At 46.9% G+C, this 20,735-nt stretch overlaps 1 protein-coding gene across 4 annotated transcripts in view; it reads left to right on the forward strand.

Moving 5' to 3' along the window:
* The window catches only part of Rab11fip3 (RAB11 family interacting protein 3), an 83,717-nt gene that overhangs the window by 52,161 nt on the left and 10,821 nt on the right, over positions 1-20,735 (forward strand). Inside the window, exons 4-8 of one of the 4 annotated variants that reach the window (XM_087910735.1) lie at positions 4,646-4,857; positions 6,481-6,630; positions 8,368-8,502; positions 11,415-11,450; positions 15,841-15,934. In XM_087910735.1, coding sequence (XP_087766861.1) covers positions 4,646-4,857; positions 6,481-6,630; positions 8,368-8,502; positions 11,415-11,450; positions 15,841-15,934 — 627 coding nt within the window. The remainder of the gene's footprint in view (positions 1-4,645; positions 4,858-6,480; positions 6,631-8,367; positions 8,503-11,414; positions 11,451-15,840; positions 15,935-20,735) is intronic. The other 3 variants (XM_087910736.1, XM_087910737.1, XM_087910738.1) reach the window with 3 other exon arrangements.

A 20,735-nucleotide genomic window follows, 5' to 3' on the forward strand; every position in this document is an offset into this window, starting at 1 on the left:
AGTGAGGAAGTCCCAACAAGAACAAGCAGGACCAGAAGATAAGGGTGTCCTAGAACTGTCCTGGCTGTGCTTTCTGTGTGCCTCCCTCCTCTCCCACTGCTGGGAGCTGGAGAGACCACTTTTTTGACGAGAATGTGTCCTTTGTACAAACTGTTATCAGGAAGGTTAAAGTGTACAGCCAAGCTCTGCTTTGTTCCCTGCCTGTTTGTTAAGACCAGCAAGGGCGCTTCCTGGACTTTGCTTCTCCCCACCTGGCCAGCAGCAGCTTAACGGAGCGTGTCTGGGAGCAGGTTAAACTTTCTCTGAGGTGGTGATGTGCTGTCAGGTGGGCACATGGATTTCGCAGGACGCCAGCACAGCTAACAGACAGGGAGGTGGCAGTCAGTGAAGAGAAGCCAGCGACTTGGTGAGCTGGGACACATGATGAGGAGGTCATCAACAACAACACACCCTTCCCAGAGCCTGGGCTCAGAGACAGGCTTGTGAAGATGCTTGGCCGTCATCTGAGGGTAAGGAGAGACCTGAGAGTGCACTGTGCCTGGATTGTGCCCAAATTCTATTTCTATGGAGAGAAAGGGTGAAGCCATAGCCTGGACTATGGGAACTACCAGGCATTGTTAGCCATACTTGATAGACTGAACTAAGGATCTCATCTGTCGGTTGGTGCCTTAGGTGATTGGTTACCTAGTGATTGTAATGACACATTTGGAAGCTTTTTAAGACACTTTGATTTTAAAGTTAGTTCATCTTTACTTTGGTAGTAGGTAAAAATTTTAGAAGTTGGTAATATAAAGTTGTTGCCTTCTGGGCAAAGCTAGGTCCTAACTGGCTGGTAGATGTGGCCCAGTGGGTGAGGCTGTGTGCACTGCTTGCTTTGTGTGTCGTGAGCTGTGTAGTAGTACTGTGCTCGCAGCTGAGGGGTTTTGTGCCTGTTTTGAAGGGCCTTGGGAAAATAGATTTGCTATTTAGCTCGTTGGCACCCAGGCAGGGCCCTTGCACGGTAGTGGCTGGCAGAAGAACCAAGTCTCAGGTGCTGTCGGGGGCAGGATCTCAGCTGGGCATCTATCCTCCCATTGCCTCAGAGTCTGGGTCTTCCTCCTTTGTGGCTGAGTGCATCTAGTAGACTATTAGCTACACATAATAAACATGGGGCTTCATGTTTGTGTCCCACATCCAACAGAGGATCCTAAGTGCTTTTTGCAGTGCTTGCGGATGGAACCTCTTGACCTTATTAGTTTGTACATACGGCTGTGTCCCCCTCTGTGACTGGGGCTCTGCAGTTACTCCACAATGCTCCTTTAGAAATGAGACTGTATCGGACAGCCTCCCTCCAGGATCTGTGGTCCAGAGGGAGACAGTGACATGTACATCTTTGCCCTAGTATCGGTAGAGTTGATTCTGTCTCATACTCTGCCTAAACCCCCTGGAAGGTGCCATCCTTGGCCTGTGCTCCCAGGGACACCACCCTCAGCCTCATGAGAACTCCATGAGTAGAGTCCAGCTTTCGGACTCTCTCCTCCCCAGGAGGAGATATGCTAACTCCACTGAGAACTCTTTCCACCCCAGGAGGAGATATGCTAACCCCACTGAGAACTCTTTCCTCCCCAGGAGAAGATGTGCTAACCCCACTGAGAACTTGTTACCCTTATTCCAAATGGCCAGGGTGCAGCAGTGAGCACCTGGCATATGTACACATGGGCTGGTTTTAAAAAACAAATCATTACATTAGTCGTGGAGCAGGGGGTCGCCCATTCTACAGCGCAGGTATGGAGCTCACTATTTGGGTCCTGGGGATCAGACTCCAGTCATCAGGCTTGATGGCAAGTGCCTTTACTGGATGAGTCATCCGGTTTTTGTTCTGACATAAGGTCTCACACTACAGACCAGGCTGGCTTTGAACTCAGAGATCCACCTGCCCCTGCCTCCCAAGTGCTGAGTGAGATTAAAGGATTGTGCCACCAAGGCCTGGGGATATTTTTTTTATTTTTTAATTAAAAATTCATACAGTATATTTCAATCATGGTTTCCCTCCCCTATTTCCTCTAATATCCTCCCTACTTCCCTACCCATTCCAACTCCAGGCCTTCTTTTTGTCTCCTTCTTTAGAAAGCAACAAAAAAAAAAAAGAAAAAAAGAAAAAGTGCGGAAACATACACCCTGAGATACACATACAGAAAAAAAACAGTACTCATAAAAACACAAATCAGAAACCATAATAAACAAGCAAAAGGCCACTAAGATTAAAAAAAAATGTACAAAGAAAGCAATAGGAGACATAAAAAAAGATCTGTAAAAAACCCACTCTGGGTTGGCTTTTTCAAAAGCTGCCTCAAGCTGGCGAGATGGGTCAGCAGTTGGGAGCACTTGTTGCCCTGCATCAGGTCTGAGTTCAATTCTCAGCACTCTAAAGATTTTAAAGTTACCTCAAGGTCACCTTTTACATAAGCAACAACCTGTTATGAGGTCTTGGGAAGGTTAGTGTTGGGGTCTTGTCCAGTTCTCGGATCTGCCTGCTTCCTTTGTCTAAGATCCGCAACTTGGTGCTGAGCATGGTCTCTTGTGGGGCCGTATTTATGCACCAGGACCAACATTCTTTTAGAAGTTTTTGCTTACTACTAATGAACTGTGTCTAGTCTTTGTTTTTATTCTCCTCGGAAATCTACAGGGTTTTCTTAGTGCCTGGGTAAGCGACTCTCAGCCTCCCCTCATGGACCATCAGGAGTCTACACAGGATGGTGTCCTGTTTGCCCACCATCTCCTGTAGGCCAGGCTTTGGACAGTTGCCTGTGCCTGCCTGCTGTGCTAGCCTCTCTGAACTGGCTTCTGCAGGATGGAGTTCTGGCCTGCCTCATTCAGGAGAGAGCTGCTTAGGTGCATGGGTAAAACAGAACTGGACTGTAAAGGTCACTTTCTTGTTTGGGTTGTTTTGTTTTTAAAGACAGGGTCTCACTATATTGCCTTGGCTGGAGCTATGTAGACCATGCTGTCCTTGAACTCATAAAGAACTGCCTGTTTCTGTCTCCCAAGTGCTGAAATTAAATGTGTGTACTAGTGTTGTCTGGCTTTGGTTTTAGATTTTTGACTTGACTGCTTTCCACAAATTACTTAGAATTGATGAATTTTGTACCGTTTGGAGGCATAAGAACGCTGCAGTCTTGTTTCTTTCCTTGCTCTAAGAAGTGCCCACCCATGTCACCCACTGGAACCCTTAAGACAAGTCCTTATAGCTCCCTCTTCGTGTGTCAGGTCACAGACTGTTAGTGGAGTTAACAAGAGTGAAGCTGGCTTCTCATCAGCCCAGAGGCTCAACTGGACGCCATGGCTGTTGTCCTCACACTCCTTGGAACACCAGACCTCAGGGACAAAGGGCATCTTTTTCCTGCTAGAACTGCGAGTTTTCTGAAATCCTATTTACAAATTGTTAACCTCAGAATCTTCTGAATATGAAATGTCAGAGGCTATCCTAACTTGCAGCTTTGTTGTAATTAAAATTGAACTTTTAAGTAGAAATACCCTCTTTTATCCCTTAATTTTAAGTTTGTTGGTATTATTTAAATTAGTCTGCCATAAATTGGGCCCTGTGCCATGTTCTGTCCATAGGGGAAAACAAGTACTGTTGAGAAAACAGACATTGAACTATAATAGTTGGCTAGATGATTGACTAATTCCAGCACTGGTGGAGGAGAGGCAGATGGATCTCTGAGTTTGAATCCAGCCTGGTCTACAGAGCATGTTACAGGACGGCCAGGGCTACACAGAGAAACCCAGTCTTGAAAAATCAAAACCAAAGAAGGAAAAAAAAAATCAGCAGTAGCCTAAACATACAAAATAGTTGTTGGTGATGATATCTTAATTTGATCTTTATTACATTTTTACTGTGACTAATTTTATATGTGTTTATGAAGGGGACATCCACATTATGTGTGTGGAGGTCAAGGGACACTTTTGGGGAGCCTGTTCTCTCCCACCATGTGTGTCTTGAACTTATTAGGCTTGGTGTCTAGTGCCGTTGCTCACAGAGCCATCTGGCCAGCCGTTGATGTCTTCATTCTAAAAGGTATACTCAAACTCGTGTGTTAACTCCTTTACTGTAAGTAATATTCATGCTGAAGGCCGCAAAACAAGCGGTTCTGTTGGGAATATTTGTGATTCTAGGATGCTTTGTATCTTTTAGATGTATTATTATTCAACTGATTTTAAAATTACTCCACTTTTGAATTTTTTTTTGATTTTTTTTTTTTGTTTTTTGTTTTTTGGTTTTTTTTTTTTTTTTGAGACAAAAATTTTTCTGTTAACCCAGGCTGGCCTTCAACTCATGGTCTTCCTGCCTTGCCTTCTGTGTGCCAGGAATACAGGTGGGTTCCACCGTGCCCACCTTTATGCATAATTTTGTCTTTTCTTTTTCATTTTAAAAATAAGGGACTGAGGGTACAGCTGAATGGCAGAACACATAGGGCATCTCAGAGGCCTTGTGTTTAGCCTGCAACAAATGTGTGTGTGTGCTCGTATGCATGCACACATACTGAGTCCTAATTTCTAAGCTAATATTGATGTTTAGGAATATGGTTATTTTTACTGATGCCGTGTCCTCTCTGCAGTGTGGCCTCCATAGCTGCTTAGGCTAACTGTTGGTTTTCTCTCCTAGGCCAATGAGGTGACAGACAGCGCATATATGGGGTCTGAGAGTACCTACAGTGAGTGTGAGACCTTCACAGATGAGGACACCAGCACCTTGGTGCACCCTGAGCTTCACCCTGAAGGGGACGCTGATAGTGCTGGTGGTTCAGCTGTGCCCTCAGAGTGCCTAGACACGATGGAGGAACCTGACCATGGTGCATTGCTGTTGCTCCCAGGCAGGTCTGTACCCTTGCTGTGTGTGTATGTGTGTGTTTCTGTGTATCTGTGTGTCTGTATGTCTTGTAGATTCCCTAACTGTACTGCAATGGTAGAAACGGTTTAGGCTTTACGTAGCTTCCTACTGTCTCTGTGGAGCTGCACCTGTCTGGTTTCTAGCCAGCTGACATCCCTTTATGCTTCTTTCTAGGACACTCCTGGATTTAATGCCCTACGGGGTCTGGCTGTAGAGACAGAGAAATTATAAGAGATAAATATTAATTCAGTCCTCTGAGGTTTTGTTTGTTTTTTGAGACAGGGTTTCTCTGTGTAACAGCCCTAGCTGTCCTAGAACTAGCTCTGTAGACCAGGCTGGCCTCAAACTCAGAGGTCCACCTGCTTCTACCTCCCAAGTGCTGGGATTAAAGGCAAGTGCCACCACTAGCACAAAATCTTGACGCCAGGGCTAGAGGACATAGTATTCGCATATCTTTGTGATCCCCTGCATTTACTGCATATGGACATAATAAATAATAAATAAATATACCCCTAAAAACTTGACGTTGGCCGGGTGGTGGTGGCACACACCTTTAATCCCAGCACTCGGAGGCAGAGGCAGGTGGATCTCTGAGTTCGAGGCCAGGCTGGTCTACAAGAGCTAGTTCCAAGACAGGTACCAAAGCTACAGAGAAACCTTGTGTCAACAAACAAACAAAAACAAAACGAAACTTAAAGTTGACAGGTGTGGCAGCACAACCTTTGATCACAGCACTCAAGATGCAGAGACAGGAAGATCTGTGAGTTTGAGGCCAGCCTGGTCTACTAGTAAGTTGCAGATAACCAAGAACTCCATAGTGAGACTCTGTCTCAAAACAACACAACAAAATGACAAGAAAACACTTAAAAAGTATAGTACACTGTTGTAAGTTATTTATTTAAACTGTTGGGTTGTGGTGTGACTTCAGGATTGTCTGCCTAATGTGCATAAGTCCTAGGTTCTAGCCCCGACACTACCAAAGAAAGTTTTTAAAAACTCATAAATTGTTTATTTGTGATAGTTTTCATATGTGTGTATGTGTATTTTCTTTTTTTTAAATTGAGACATAGTTTCTTTATATAGCTCTGACTGTCCTGGAACTAGCTCTGTAGACCAGGCTGGCCTTGAACTCAGCAATCCTCCTGCCTCTGCTTCCTGAGTGGTTGGATTAAAGGTGTGAGCCACCACCACCCGGCTCATCCTGCAGTGTCACTGATGTGTTTGTTCTTCAGCTGCTAACATTGGCCACGTATGTGCGTTTCATGAGTGTCAGAGTGAAAGCTGCAACCCTGTTGGAGCACTGCGGTCAGCCAAAGAGCACAGCCCTGCTGACCCTACTGACCACCCTGCTCATGGTCTGTCGCTTTACTGTCTCCTTTTCCCCAGAAGAACAGCCTCTTTGAAATGATGCAATTTCATATCTGTTAGTAAATGAATGACATAGCACAGTTACTGAAAATCGATTTCACCTGTTTCTGTTCTGTTCTGTTCTGTTTTAGCAGTGTGGCTCCTGGGGTGATGGGACTCAGGCTTGTGACTTATCGAATAGTGTGCATCCCGTCAGGTGTCTGTGACTGTGACTCAGAATTGCTTCTGTCTATCTTTTGTAGAACCCGCCCCCACAGCCAGGCTGTCGTCATGGTGATTGGCAGTGAGGAACACTTTGAAGATTACGGTGAGGGCAGCGAGGCAGAGCTGTCCCCAGAGACCCTCTGTAATGGGGAGCTAGACTGCGGAGACCCTGCTTTTCTCACCCCCAGGTGACACCCTGCACTGTGCATGGTCCACTCCCCCTTCATGCCTAGTTATGGGGAAAGTTTTCTGTGGGGTCCTGTGCTGGTCAGAGGAAACTTGCTTTATCTGCCCCGGTGTAGTGAGACGCCATGCGGATGAGTGTGGAGACTGTCCCAGACTGAAGGCTCGCTGCAGCTCCTCTTGTCTGTTCATTGCAGTGTACTGCAGACCTTGAAGAACCTGCTGAGCCACTGCAGCCCTAAGCTGCAGCTCCCTGATCACTTCATGGCCAGTGGCTTGCTTTGAGGGACACTTTAGAGTCATAAGGCAGGCTCTACCATGTCTTGATGTACCCCCAAATTTTCTGAAAAGTTCTAGATTTGAGGGACCCGACGTATGGCATCTTGGAGGCAAGACATTTGCCTTTCCTAAGTTGTGCCCCAGGAGACGGCTTGTATGCACACCTGGCTAGCTCTGACTGAAGACCTGAGTAGCCTCCTCTTGAGTATTCAGTCTGAGGAAGCCACTGTCTCTCAATGGGGCCCAGGCCTGACTGGACAGCTCTTCCACACTGACCACATCTCCCTTTTGCTTTCTGGTTCCTGATTTTGTCCACTTCAGCCTGGTTATCACGGCAGCACAGGCCTGTGGAGCCAATACTGGAAGGGCTTTCTGTAAGCTAAGCCTTTACCCCTCCCGCTCATATGCCACCTCAAAACAGCCCTGACTGTGAAATGGGCTCTCTGAGTGCCCCCAGGTGACGTCCTCCTGGGGAGAATCCTGGGAACTTTGGTTGGAGGTAGTGGGCTTGTTCCAGAATTTGGCGTTTCTGCATCCGTGTCTACTGGACTGTGGCAGTCTCTCCTTTTTGTGCAGCTTGCTTCATTCCCAGCTGGTGTTTCTGGTCTAAAGTGTCATTTTATGGATTCCTTTCTACCCTTCTTTAAGTTGAACTTTCAGGTTAGTTTTCCACAGCCTGTGGGTCCTTTCCCCGGGATGAGGCTGGTTCCCTGACCTCGGTGCCCAGGAACAGATGTGTCATGGTCCACTAGTGTGCTAATAGCTTGTTGAGTTAGAATCACAGTTCAGGGGCTAGAGATGGCACTGACTCCTCTTCCAGAGGTCCTGAGTTCAAGTCCCAGCAACCACATGGTAACTCACAATCATCTATCATGAGATATGGCATCCTCTTCTGGCCTGCAGGGATAAATGCAGACAATATTGCGTACATAATAAATAAATATTTTTTTAAAAAAATCACAGTACAGCGAGCATCCCTAGAAGGCTAGGCAGAATCCTAAGTCTTTAACACAGATCTCAAAAGTACAAATGTGTCAATGTACCCTTTTATTTTTTAGTTTTTGAGACAGCAAGACTGTCTCAAAATAACAACAAAAATCTAGCAAATAAACTCCCTCTGGAGATACACTTTGCTGTCACATTCATATGATTTCCAGGGGGAGAAAGCCGTGTCTGCACTTACCTTCCTGTTAAAGGGAGTTTGTGTTATAGCCCTCACTGTGTGGTCTTGTGGACTGCCTGGCAGGGCAGGTGGCAGCCCTGGCTGCTCCTGGTGACGGGTGCCCCAAGCTCCTCAGGTGATGTGAGGAAGGACTCAGGGTCCTCAGAGCACAGCCAGCACCCGGAGCACTCATTCTCTTCCTCTGCTTCTGTCCAGCGCCTTTCCCTCTCCCCTCTTCCTCATGCCCGGTAGACAACCTAACGGGGCCTCCTCTCTCCTGACTGGCCCTCTGTCTTTCTAGCTCCAACCCTCTTGCCTCAAAGCTGCGCACCGTCCTCACTGATGAGGTCTTTGAGTTTTACTGTAGCCAGTGCCACAAACAGATCAACCGCCTCGAAGATCTTTCTGCCCGCCTGACTGACCTTGAGATGAATAGGTAACATGGAGGACCTGGTCTTCCTCTGTGCTCCCAGGGAGACTCCCACTGCAGTGTGCTCCCCATCACTGGGTGCTCCTGCTCTGGTCACCTAGTCTAGCAAGGCACTCAAACAATGGGACTCTTCCTGCGGACCCTATCCCTGCATGCCTTGCTCTAGCTTGCTGTTATGTCCCTTCTCCTTTTATGCATGTGGCAGCCTTGTTGGCTGCCGTCCCTGTAGGGAAACAGCCTACCATGTGAAAGAGGACTCTCCAGCATTTTGTCAAAAAATTGTCTTCAGCTGAGTCATGGAGGCCGAGCTAGGGAATTTAAAGATGGGTTTCTGAAAACAAATTTGTAAGTAGTTTTCTGGGATGCTAGGTTAGTCTTGCTCACCTGTGCCCTGGGCCTTCAGTTCTGTAGCCTGCTCTCATTCAAATGCAGAGGCTTGGCATTGCTTCTTTGCCCTTCCATGTGTACCTGCTGCTCCTCTGCCCACTCTCCTGTTTCTCCCTCACCTGTGCATTGCTCATCTCTGCCCTTTGCCCCCTGCGTCTCTGTGAGCAGTCCCAGAAGAACCAGCATTTTAGCGAGTCCAGCATTCTAGTGAGTTCCCTTTGCTATCTCCAGAAGTATAGCCTCACAGACTCATAGGAAACATCTTTGGGTTCTTTGTTCATATCAACGTGCCCAACTTCCCATTGGCTCAGTGTGTAGAGGGATGAGTTTTTAGCTGGGGCCTTGAAAAAGGGTCTGGAGAAGAGATGGGTTGTCTGTGAAGCTATGGATGGCATCCCCTGCTAAGCAGAGGCAGCAGACAACCACACAGGCTCTACTGGTGAGAAGTGTTGTAAGACCATCCCGATAGTGCAGCATGCTTGCAGGCCTGTTAGAGGCTGCCCCATGTCTGCCTCCCTATTGCAGGGCTTTAGGCAGGTGAGATCTACACCTCTGTCCTGTTCCAGCTCCAGTCCTGGGGCCCTTACATGTTATCTTGTTTTCTTGTGTTAAGTGCAGCATCACAAAACTAGAGGCCTTTATCCAACACCCAGTGAGGTAGGATCTTGGCCAGTTGGGAAAGATCAGAGGGAACCTGGTGGGATCCTGATCACAATGCTAGAAGTATTCTTTAAGGGCATGTCTCTACAAGACTTGGTGGCAGGGGGAATCCAGTCTTTGGTGATTCCAGAAGCCCTGCTGGCTACCATTGTAAAGGATGCATGCTTTCATCTGCCCAGTATTCAGTGCTGGGAAAGGTGCCAGCTGCATTCTTCCTGCTGGTGAACCACTCTCCCACTGATGAACAGGTGTGAGTTACAGGCATGTTAAAGAAGACATGTATGTTGTCTCAATCACCAAAGATTTTTTTTTTCTCTGCTAAAAACCTGCCTCCGAGATGCAATGATCATAGCAGTTAGGCCTTGTGGGGCAGAGGTCAGACTAGTACGTGGCTCAGCATGAGTGGGGTGGGGTCTCTCACCCTACAAGGCTCTGCTTTCGTTAGGACACAGTCGTCAAGTACTAGCACCCCAATGCTAGTGAGAGAGCTGAATTGTGCCTCCTGGCCTGCATGGATTCCCGCAGGATACACTTCGTGAACTCACTGTGAAGCATCAGGGTTTACATTATGTCGCAGGCGTTTGCCCAGTAGGTCACAGCATTCCTGTAGTGTTGTGTTCTTCAGGTACCTTGGAGTATCTGTAAAAACTATGCACTTTATAGAAACCGAGCTGTCTGATTTACGCAGAGATCTATCTTCAGAATTGTAAACTGTTGCAGGATTTGCTGGTGCCAAGGCTGATAGGTAGACAGAGCAGTCTGTTCTTACTGTGCCAGGAGTGTCCATGATCCAAAGATACAAGCAGATTTGTACTAAAATATATAGTGCTAGTCAGGAGTCCGGCCAGGAGAGGGAGCCATCCAGTAGGCAGAGGGACCCAGCTGTGGTGGTAGGAACACCAGTGCATGACAAGAGCTCTGAGGAGTCACAAATAGCAAACACCACCCAAGGGATCCGAATCCCACTACCCACCCAGGAAAAGATCTGAGCCCTTCAGCAGCCAGCAACCCAGTGGAAATGGTGCCACGTTTCTCTTTAGGTGCTATGCTATTAGCACCATCTCTTCAGTGCCCTCTATTGGCAGAATGTAGCATCACAAATGAAAATGAATCCCAGCCGTCTACTCCCCAGAGCCACCACAGGGGGTGAGTTTGAGACCAGCTGAAGTGATAAGGGAATGACTCTCCAAGTAGATGGCCAGCCTGCCTGCCTGCCCTTGGAAGAGGGAAAGGAGGCTGGCGAGTCCACTGTGAGCTAAGACAGGTGGTTCTTGTTCCTGGACACAGTTGTATCTTCCTTGGGCCCACAAATTCAGGAGGAAGGCCATGCTCTGATTGGCCCCAGAGCTGGAAGAGGCATGTTGGGCTGGCTCTTGCTGCTGGAGCTGGTCTGTGTTATTGCTCTGGGGTGGCTCCAGGAAGGGTGTCTAAATTCTTACCCTACAGATATTTGGACATTGAAGTGTCAGGACCCAAGCAAAAATGATTACAGGCTCTGCTATCATATAGGAGGGCCTGTGTGATAGCCAGTCAACTGGGATAATGGCTTCAGAAGCATTTGGGGACATGACAGTAGCCAGTGATGTGGACCCAGGTGCTGTCAGCTGGTGGATTTAGGCAGGGGGCTTGGTTGGGTACTGTAGTCCTGCTTGGTTTCTTCTGAGGTCGTAGGAATAAAATGATGAGACCTGATGAAGACCTTTACAAAGGGTGTCGTGCACGCAGGGTGGGCATTCTGTGCATGCGACTTGTCTGGGGCAAGGGGCTGCATGCCTGTGCTCTGCTATCTCCCCAACCCAAGCTTCCTGTTTCCTCTTGTCCTTCGGTCTGCTCCCTGACACTATTTTCCTGTTTGTTTGGTTTTTGCACAGCCCAGCCAAGCGGCTCTCCAGCAGGAAGGTGGCAAGGTAGGCAGAGCCTCGATAACTTGTGAAAATTATGAAATGTTCTGATAGTCATAGTTTCTGATTTTTTTTAATTCAAACTTTCAAGTTATAGTTCATGGTTTGATAGAAAGCAATTGAGAGGAGAGGTTATGGAAGGCATTTCTAGGGCCGTGGGTTTAGACCTGGACCTGGGGCTGATAGTAGTTTCTGATGTTCCCTCTGTCCTCTCATATTCCCTGTAAGGGCTGGAATGGGAATGGACCGCAGTTTCTGTGTGTCTGTCTGCTCTAGGAGTCGGTCTCTTAGACTGGGTGGCTGCCTGCCCAGTGACTTGTTAGGTTTTTTTTTTTTTTTTTTTTTTTTTTTGCTTTAGGTTTTCGTTTTTTGTTTTGTTTTATTTTGCTTTTCAAGACAGGACTTCTGTGTAGCCTGTCTGTCCTGGAATTCACTCTGTAGACCAGGCTGTCCTTAAACTCAGAGATCCACCTGTCTCTGCCTCCCGATTGCTAGGATTAAAGACATGAGCCACCACCACCTAGAGTTTTAAAAGCCAGCTTCTGTTTTTTGGAGTTTGGCTGCTGTCGACTTCCTGGTATAAAAGGTGAGTTATGCTTCTGCCCTCCAGTTGGCTCCTGGAGGCTTCACGAAATGAGGGTTCAAGTCTAAGATGCTGACAGCCTCCGCTGGGCCAGGCTCAGGTGGTGGTGTTTCCTCCCTACCACAGGCTGCTGCTCTGAGTCAGTGGCCATCGTTATGCTCATCGCTGTCTCCCGAATCTCAGCCTGTCCTCACTGCCCGGCCCTCTCCTGGGGCCATGGGGGAGCACCCCTGCTGTTTTGTACAGGGTGTCGCCTGGCTTTCCAACTAGGGTCCTTGCATGCCCCCCACACCCACACCCTGTGTATTCTGTTTCAGAGATTGGGTCAGCCAGCTCCCTGCCCCAGCCTTCTCCTGTCTTACCTCTTTTTATTTTACATATCTTTCTGTGAGCTTCCTGAGAAGGGAAAGAATGGGGTAAAATTTGAGAACTTAGGTAGGAGTGTCCTTTGGTTGGTTTGAGGCAAGGTTGTGAATTTTCCTTAGATTTTTCTGTAGTCATTGGTCACAGCCTTTGGTATTGAAGTTGCTGATAAATCAAACTTCTTTGTTTCTTCATGACTTTTCTCTCTGTGGAAGCTTTGAAGATGTTTTCTTTGCTTCTAAAGAGACTTTTAGTTCATTCTGGTGCTGCAGGCCTGTATTCACAATTACTTGGGAAGCTGAGGCAGGAGATCCAACTTAGCTTGTATCTCAAATTTTTTAAGAAGTTCTGGGAATGTAGGGTGTATCCCTAGCATGTATGGGCCTTGGGTTCAATTCCCAAAGCCATGTAAAAAAGAAAAAGATAAATTTCATGAGTCTTGTTGCAGGCCCCCTTTCTCACAAGTAATGAGGAGCAAAGTAAAGGTGAACCCCTCACCTAGAGGCTTACTACTAGCACCTCCAGTAGAACTGTCTTTCTGTGCCTTTGTATCCCCTCATCCTGAAGCAGTGGCTTCCTGACAGCTTGGGGCCTGCGGGAAACAGACTGTATCTGCACTTGACCTTCTCTGGTTGTTGCCTCTTCAAGAGGGGCACTGAGCCGATAGAAACCACCCAACTATATAGCCACCCAACTATACTTAGCTACAGTTCCACAGGAATGACTTGGCCATCCTGCTCACATTCTCTCGAACAAGCAGTGGCCAGAGGAACTATCAGAGAGCTCAGCCTCCCTTGCTAAGATCCTGACATGGCCAGGGGCAGCTGTCAGACTCTGTGTCTAGAGAAAATCTCTCCAAAGGGTCAGAGGAATCTCATGACTGAGAAGGCTGACAAGTGCAGTTTGATCCTTTGAAATAGTCTCTGAGAATTTGTTTTTCTTGTCAGGTGTATTTTTTTTTTGCATCGAAACTCAGCCTTCATGTTCATAGTTAATTTATGAATCAAAAGTACATCCTGTAGTGTACCTGAAGAATGTCAAAGCATACATGCAGATTTTAATCCGCTGCCCTCGTGCCCTTAATTCTGTTCCTATAATTCTCAGGAAATACAGGATGGCTGTCCTGTAATTCATGTTGCAGAATGTCTGGGCCTTTTTGCAGTGTCCAGCTGTGACTCTGTGACCTGGCTGTCCTTGCTTATGGCCCTCTCCCTGGACAGAACTGGCCCAGTGGAATTCACAGCAGGGATGTTATTTCTACCCCTTGGGTAAAATATGGTTCTGGGGAGTCCCAGAGCCTCATGTTCCTCTTGTTACCCACAGTCCCTCCTTGTGGGGATTCTTGAGTGGAGTTGAAGGAAGAACCCCTCTTCTTGGTGGGGATTAAATAAGCCACACTCCCCAAACTAGACAACCTGAGCTTTACCAAGGGGCCACATCCTGGGTGCGTAGGGACAGCATGTTCCCTTATCCTGAGCTAGGCCCAGGCTTTGGCCGCTGCACAGGGTGGCCTCTAGGGTCTCGGATGGGCAGTTTCCTTTCCAGGGAGTGGCATGAATTTGGGGTCAAGTTTCTATTGAAAAGCAGTGACTGACTGAGAACATAGTGCTGGTCAGCAAACAGCCTTTTGAGAATTTGAGGAAACATAGAGCAGGCTCCAGAAGTAAATGGCTCTCCCAGTGTGCATGAGCTTTTGTTCCCAGGGTAGAGGAGTTTGCTTCCTTTTCCCCCTAAAATATTCATGAGGGGAAGAAAAAAAAAGGAAAAGGAAATGTACAAGCTCAGCTAGTGAGAAAGGAAATAACTTCATTCACTGATAAAGAGAAATGCCACAGTTGAATCCTCAGTCTGTGGAATCCTTACCAAAGCTGCCTATAAAATACTCTTGTTAAAAACTCACTGAAACCCCTTACTTGCCTACAGATTGTTTCCCCGTTTCCTAAGAGAAGGCTCAGTGAGCTTGAATGCTCTCTTAAGGTCACATCGATCTGAGCATCAGGCCATCAAGTTTAGAGCCTGACCCCAAGTGTGGGACAGACTGAACACACAGCTTTGCTGCCACTTCTGTCCAGTGCCCTGAAAGGCGTATGAACTGCTGCTAAATTAGACTTAGCACAGATGAGCAAGTTCACCTACCCGGACATCTGCAGCTGAGGAGTGGCCGCTGCCAAGAGCAAAATGACAGATCCTTATGGTTCCTTGAGACTTCAGGTTCCAGTCAGCAGCTTTGACCGCTGGCACTGGTGCCCCAGAGGACTGCACCTGGGTTCTTCTTCCCTAGTCATCCTGTACTGAGCTCCACCTGTGACTCAAGGTTTGACCTGAGTGACTTTTGGGGTTCACAATCCCCACAGGACCCCTAACTTTTAGTACCACAGAGAGCACAATGGAAACTAAGTGTTAAGAATATAGGTAGAAGGGGCTGGAGAGATGGCTCAGCGGTTAAGAGCACTGCCTGCTCTTCCAAAGGTCCTGAGTTCAATTCCCAGCAACCACATAGGGGCTCACAACCATCTGTAATGAGATCTGGTGCCCTCTTCTGGCCAACAGACATACATGCAGGCAGAACACTGTATATATAATAGATAAATAAATCTAAAAAAAAGATGTAGGTAGAAGCTGGTTATGGTGGTGCACACCTTTAATCCAGCAGAGGCAAGTGGATCTCAGCATTTGAGGCCATCCTGGTCTACATGGCAAATTCCAGGCTAACCAACAAACACAACAAGATGTGTCTCAGAACAAAAATAAAATATATGTAGATCTGGGCACATTGTCCCATAGGAATCAGCCTGCTAAAGCAGGAAGACCTGAGGCCAGTCTGTGTTACATATATATCAAGGACGACCTAATCTCGGCTGGGCAGTGGTGGCAGGCAGATCTCTGTGAGTTTGGAGCCAGCCTGGTCTACAAAATGAGTTCCAGGATAGTTAGGGTAGTTGCACAGAGAAACCCTGTCTTGAGACAAAAAAAAAAAAAAAAAAAAAAAAAGATCTCATATCAAAAGAAAAAAAAAATCAGACACATGTAGGTATACTATGCAGGAGTCAAGATCCTAAATTAATATTTGATGAACCTCTAGTGGATTTGAGATTATTTCATATCATGCTGAGGAATGATGTGTTTTATTGCACCCTGGTCCAAAGTACCCTGTTGTCCCCTCTGCTGGCAGGGGGAAAGGTTGAGCTGACAGGTTCCAAAGAGTGCAGGGAGGACTCAAGCTACGGAGCACAATCTTCTTGTTCCCGGCCCCTTGGTAATGCTGATTGGCCCAGGGACGCCCCTTCTTGGTGCAGCGATAAGAAGAACGGTGGCCCCAGGAGCTGGGGATGGCATGTGCTCCATGAGGCTGATGCCTGCCTTTCAGAGGGACTTGGAAGTACTCTTGTTTGAAGAGTTTATCTTTTGGGTTTTTCCATTCTTCCCTCTGCTATTGGTTCTTTTCTGTAGGTATCTGCATCAGTCGGGTACCCTGACCATGGATGCCCTGGAGGACCCTCCCCCCGAGCCTGTGGAGTGCCCAGAGGAGGATATTGCTGACAAGGTAGGTGCTGAGAGTTGAGAAGAGGTGATAGGCAGTGTCATAGAGATGCTACAGGAGCTGAGGCCTTTCCTGGTGCTCTGTGAGGTGGTGGTGGTGCTTGGGAACACATGGTCTCTTCTGGGCACTTGAGGAATATTGTTGCTACAGCTTAGTGGAAGTGGCAATGGTGTCATCTGGTTATTTAAATCCTCTTTTCAGCCTTGGCTCCCTCAAATGCCTATGTCATATAAGAGAGGCATTTCATAGCATTTGGGCAGAGCAAGCCACAAGGAGTAGACCCAAACAAGAGCCATAATTTTTTGTTTTATATTTATATTTATTTATTGTTGTATATGTGTGTGGTTACACTAATACCACACACATGTGTGTCAGTTATAGGTGGTCCTCTCCTTCAACCGTATGGGTTTCAGGGACAGAACTCAGGTTGTGAGGTTTGGTAGCAAGGGCCCAGTGAACTATCTCAACAGATTGCCACTAGTTACTGTATGAGATTGTCCCAAGTTCCTTTATATGAGTCATTTCAGGGGAGTACCAAGCCGGTGACACCAGAGATAGTTTACTTGGAACTTATAGTCTCAGGTGACTGGGAACATGGCAGCAGGCAGGCTGGCATGATACTGGAGCAGAAACTAAGAACTCACATCTTGAGACACAACCATGAGGCAGAGTGAGCTAACTGGAAGTGGGTGGGGCTTTTGGAAACTCAGTATCTGCCTCAGGGATACACCTCCTTCAACAAGACCACACCCCCATCCTTCCCAAGCAGTTCCTTCAGCTGGGGACCAACTACTCAAATATACAAGCCTATGGAGGCCATTCTCATTCAAACCCACATTTCACTCCTTGGACCCATAGTTTTGTGGCCATACCATAATAGAAAATGCATTTAGTCCGTCTTCCAACATCCCATCATCTTTAACAGTCTTAACCCAATTTAAAAGTTCAAAGACTCTCTGAGCCTCAAGGTAATATCTTTCTTCTCTCTCCCCCTTCCTCTCCCCCTCTGTCCTTTCTCTCCTCTCGTTCCCTCTCTCTCCCTCTTCCACACAGGGTTTCTCTGTGTAGCCTTGGCTGTCCTGGAACTCGATATGTAGATCAGGCTGGCCTCAAATGCACAAACATCTGTCTGCCTCTGCCTCCTGAGTGTTAGGATTAAAGGCATACACCACCACTGCCCATCTGTAATCTCTTAATTACAACCCATATAAACACAAAAAGGAAATCACATATTTCTAGCATGCAGTAGCATAGAATATATTACCATTCCAGAATAGAGCAATAGGGGCACAATGGGGAATACTAAACCAAAGCAAGACCAAAATCTAGCAGGGCAACCTCCAAATCCTGTAGCTTCATGTCCAGTGTCAAAGAGTTTAGATGACGCCATCCTCCCAACCTTCCTGACTGCAACACACTTCTCTCTCTTGGGCTGGTTCTGCCCCCTGGATGCAGCTCTCCCGGGCAGACATCTCATGGCTTTGGCATCTCAACATCCCAGGGTCTCTAAGGCTTTACTTTCAGTTTCCCTGCCACATGCCTGACCTCAGCTGCGGTCTTTAACCTTGGAGCAAGAGTCCCTAATTCTTCACTCATGTACTCTTCATGACTAAAGACAGAACCACACGGAGTTGGGATGGAATCTGGTCCCCTCCAGTACGGCACATTTCTTGTTGCTTTGTAGCAGAAAAGTCCTCCAGCATTTCATTTTGTCAAGGGGAAGCACAGCTGGGGTGGGGGGGTCTTGCCCTGAGGCACCCCTCCTTTATTCCATTTCTCATCAGGCCTCTCTATCTCTTTCAGCACAAACCCTGGCTCTAATGTTAAGTTTCCTGGTTTTCTTTTCTTCTTCAAACTGTACGTTTTGCATTTCTTTTTGCCCCACTGTAGACCTGCATAAAGGTGATAGCTAACAACCACACAGTGGAGTCAGTATTAAGCCATCTTGACATCTCCTCTGCCAAAATAATTAATTAGTTTTCAGTTTAGTTTTAGGCAGAGTCTTGGGATATGGGTTAAAGGCGGCCACATTCTTTGTTAAAATACCATAAGAATGGTCTCTAGCCCACTTACTAATATTCTTTCCCTCTTTTCCAGGCCTCCATAGTCCACATTGCTCTCAGCATTGCTGTCTTCCCAGGTCCTCCTAGGGATGGGTGGTTAAACTCCATCTGTAGCATTCAACCCTTTCTGAGTCCCAATGTCTGACATTCTTCCCAAAAGCAGCATGGTCAGGCTGAGACAGAAGTAGCCCACTCCTGATACCAGCTTCTGCCTTAGTTATTTTTCTACTGGAATGAAATAAGGATCTGACTGCTCCAATGGTTGAGGAGAAAGTTTTTATTATAGATATAAGGGGGAAAGCATGGCCAGAGGCCTTTGGAAGACTCCAGAGCAGGAGAGAAAGTAGTGAACATGACCAGCTGACTAAAGCGGTCCATTTCAGGAGGGGGAGAGAAGAGAGAGGCATGAGAGAGGGGGTCTGGAGAAAGCCAAGAGGGCAAGAGAGTTCATGACCAAAATGAGTTACATAGGAATGAAAAGCTGGAGAATTTTAGGGTAGGGTTGGTGGGGGGGGGGGTGGAGAGCTGAGAGGAGCCACAGGTACTGAGGGAGCCTGGAGTCTCGCAGATGCTTCGCTATGCTAGTAGGAACCAGTTAGCCATTTGTCCTGAGTTTCTTTTAGACCTGACACTATTACTGTGATAAGATACCATGACCAAAGCAACTTACAGAAGAAAGAGTTGATTTGGAGTTACAGTTCCAGAGGGATAGGAGCCCATCACCATCGTAGCAGGCAAGCAGGCATGGCACTGGAGCAGCCGTGAGGGTTCTACAAGGAAACAGAACTTAGGATTCTCTCCCTCTCATTAGAATAGTTTAGTCTGTGGTCCAGCTAGTCCAGCAATGGCCGTCTACCAAAGGAAGGTCCAAAAATCCAGTGGGTAGTTCAGTCCACAAGGCTGGATCTTAGAATAAGCCAGAATCCCAAAAAAGTGGGCTCTGATTCCAGTGAAGGGATGGACTTGCAAGCGAGATTGGGAACGAGCAGGCAAAGAACAAGCTTCCTTCTTCCATGTCCTTACGGAGGCTGCCAGCAGAAGGTGTGACCCAGATTAAATTTGGGTCTTCCCACTTCAAATGCTTTAATTAAGAAAAAAATCCCCATCTGGGGGCAGTGTGTGTGTGTGTGTGTGTGTGTGTGTCTAGCTGTTTGGGAATGAAGCCTGTAGACCAGGTTAGCCTTGAACTCGCAGAGATCCACCTGCCTCTGCCTCCATAGTGCTGTGATTAAAGGTGTATGCCACTACCTCCCAGCTTTGATATTCTCTTAATTGATGTTATTTTTTTATTTGTTTGTTTTCTTTTGTTGAGACAGGGTTTCTCTGTGTAACAGCTCTGGCTGTCCTGGAACTCACTTTGTAGACCAGACAGGCCTCAAACTCATAGAGATTCACCTGCCTCTGCCTCCTAAGTGCTGGGATTTAAGGCATGGGCCATCACCTCCTAGTTGATGTTATATTTCATGGTAAAGAAACAGAAATTGAGGAAGGAAAACATAAATATCTGTATAACCACATTCTTAACAAAATAGGATAGAAATACTAATGTTAATTATAATCCTTGTTTCTGCAACTGGACATGTGCCCTGAGCTAGTATTTATAACTACCTTCCTTGGCTACTCATTCTGTATCTCTTCCACCCTCAGTAAGCAACTTTAGTAGATCTTGACTCTTTTCCTGGAGGAGTGGCCCACATCTTCACTCCTAAAGAGTCTGTGTCCTTTGCCATCCTGTCTGGATTAGGCTGTTACAGTTTCGCATTGATTTTATTCCTAGGACATGGTAGCACCAAGAGACAGGTGCCCTAAAGAATCACCCACACTCCACACATAATCTTTTTTACCTCCATTGTGGAGAAGCAATTCAGTTTCCCCTTGGTAATCTAGATCAATCATCCCTCCTAATGACTTCCTTTTTTAGCCTCTTGGCTTAAGGGTTTCAGGCTCTGCTGATCATATAATAACCACAGGATCAGTCCAGGACCTGGACCTACTATGAGTCAGACTATAGAAAAGCTCCATTAATCACCTGACCTCCATAAACTCCTTCTCTAACCGGAGGCCCAACAATGTTTCTTGGGGTCTCCTGGAATCCACATCAACTCAGAACCAGTGTCCAACGGACCCCAGAAAGTCTGATTGTTACCTTTCCCCCAGTGTACAGTTCTCCTTGGGAGAGGCTGCAGGACCCTCTGGGGAAGGACTGGAGAAAGACTAACAGTAAAACTCTTACGTATTTTATCAACATCCTTCCTCAGAGGACCTGGCCATCCCTTCATTCAAGGGGTTCTGGATCTGCAAACTGGCTCAAGTCTGGCAATTGGTTCACAGGCCTAGATTCCCCTTTGTCATGATCCAATATAGCCTTTCTTTCCTTTGAGAATTTTTCTGCTTATACAGATCAAACAAAAGTGCAGTAAGCTTCTTATCTGTTTCATGCCTGGGAACATTTTGATTGATTAGCCAGTACCAAAGGTTCCTATGTGAGTCATGCCACCATAAAAGTTCCTTTGTTTGTGCTGACCATTACAATAACTAGATCACCCTGCCTTTGGCAATTCAGTGTTGCCACCTAGCCCTTGCTACTTCCAGGCCCAGTTAAACCCTTTGTATTTCTTTCTTCCAAGCTAAGGTCTGGCACAAGGAGAAGGGCGACAACAAAGCTCTTCAAATGTGCTGGTGCCCCTCACCATTCTTCATCATGTACAGCTAGTGAAGGGCATGTCTCCTGGGCCTTCCCA

The sequence above is a fragment of the Myodes glareolus genome, chromosome 9, assembly GCF_982192425.1.
Source record: "Myodes glareolus chromosome 9, mMyoGla1.1, whole genome shotgun sequence".
NCBI classification, from domain to species: Eukaryota; Metazoa; Chordata; class Mammalia; order Rodentia; family Cricetidae; genus Myodes; species Myodes glareolus.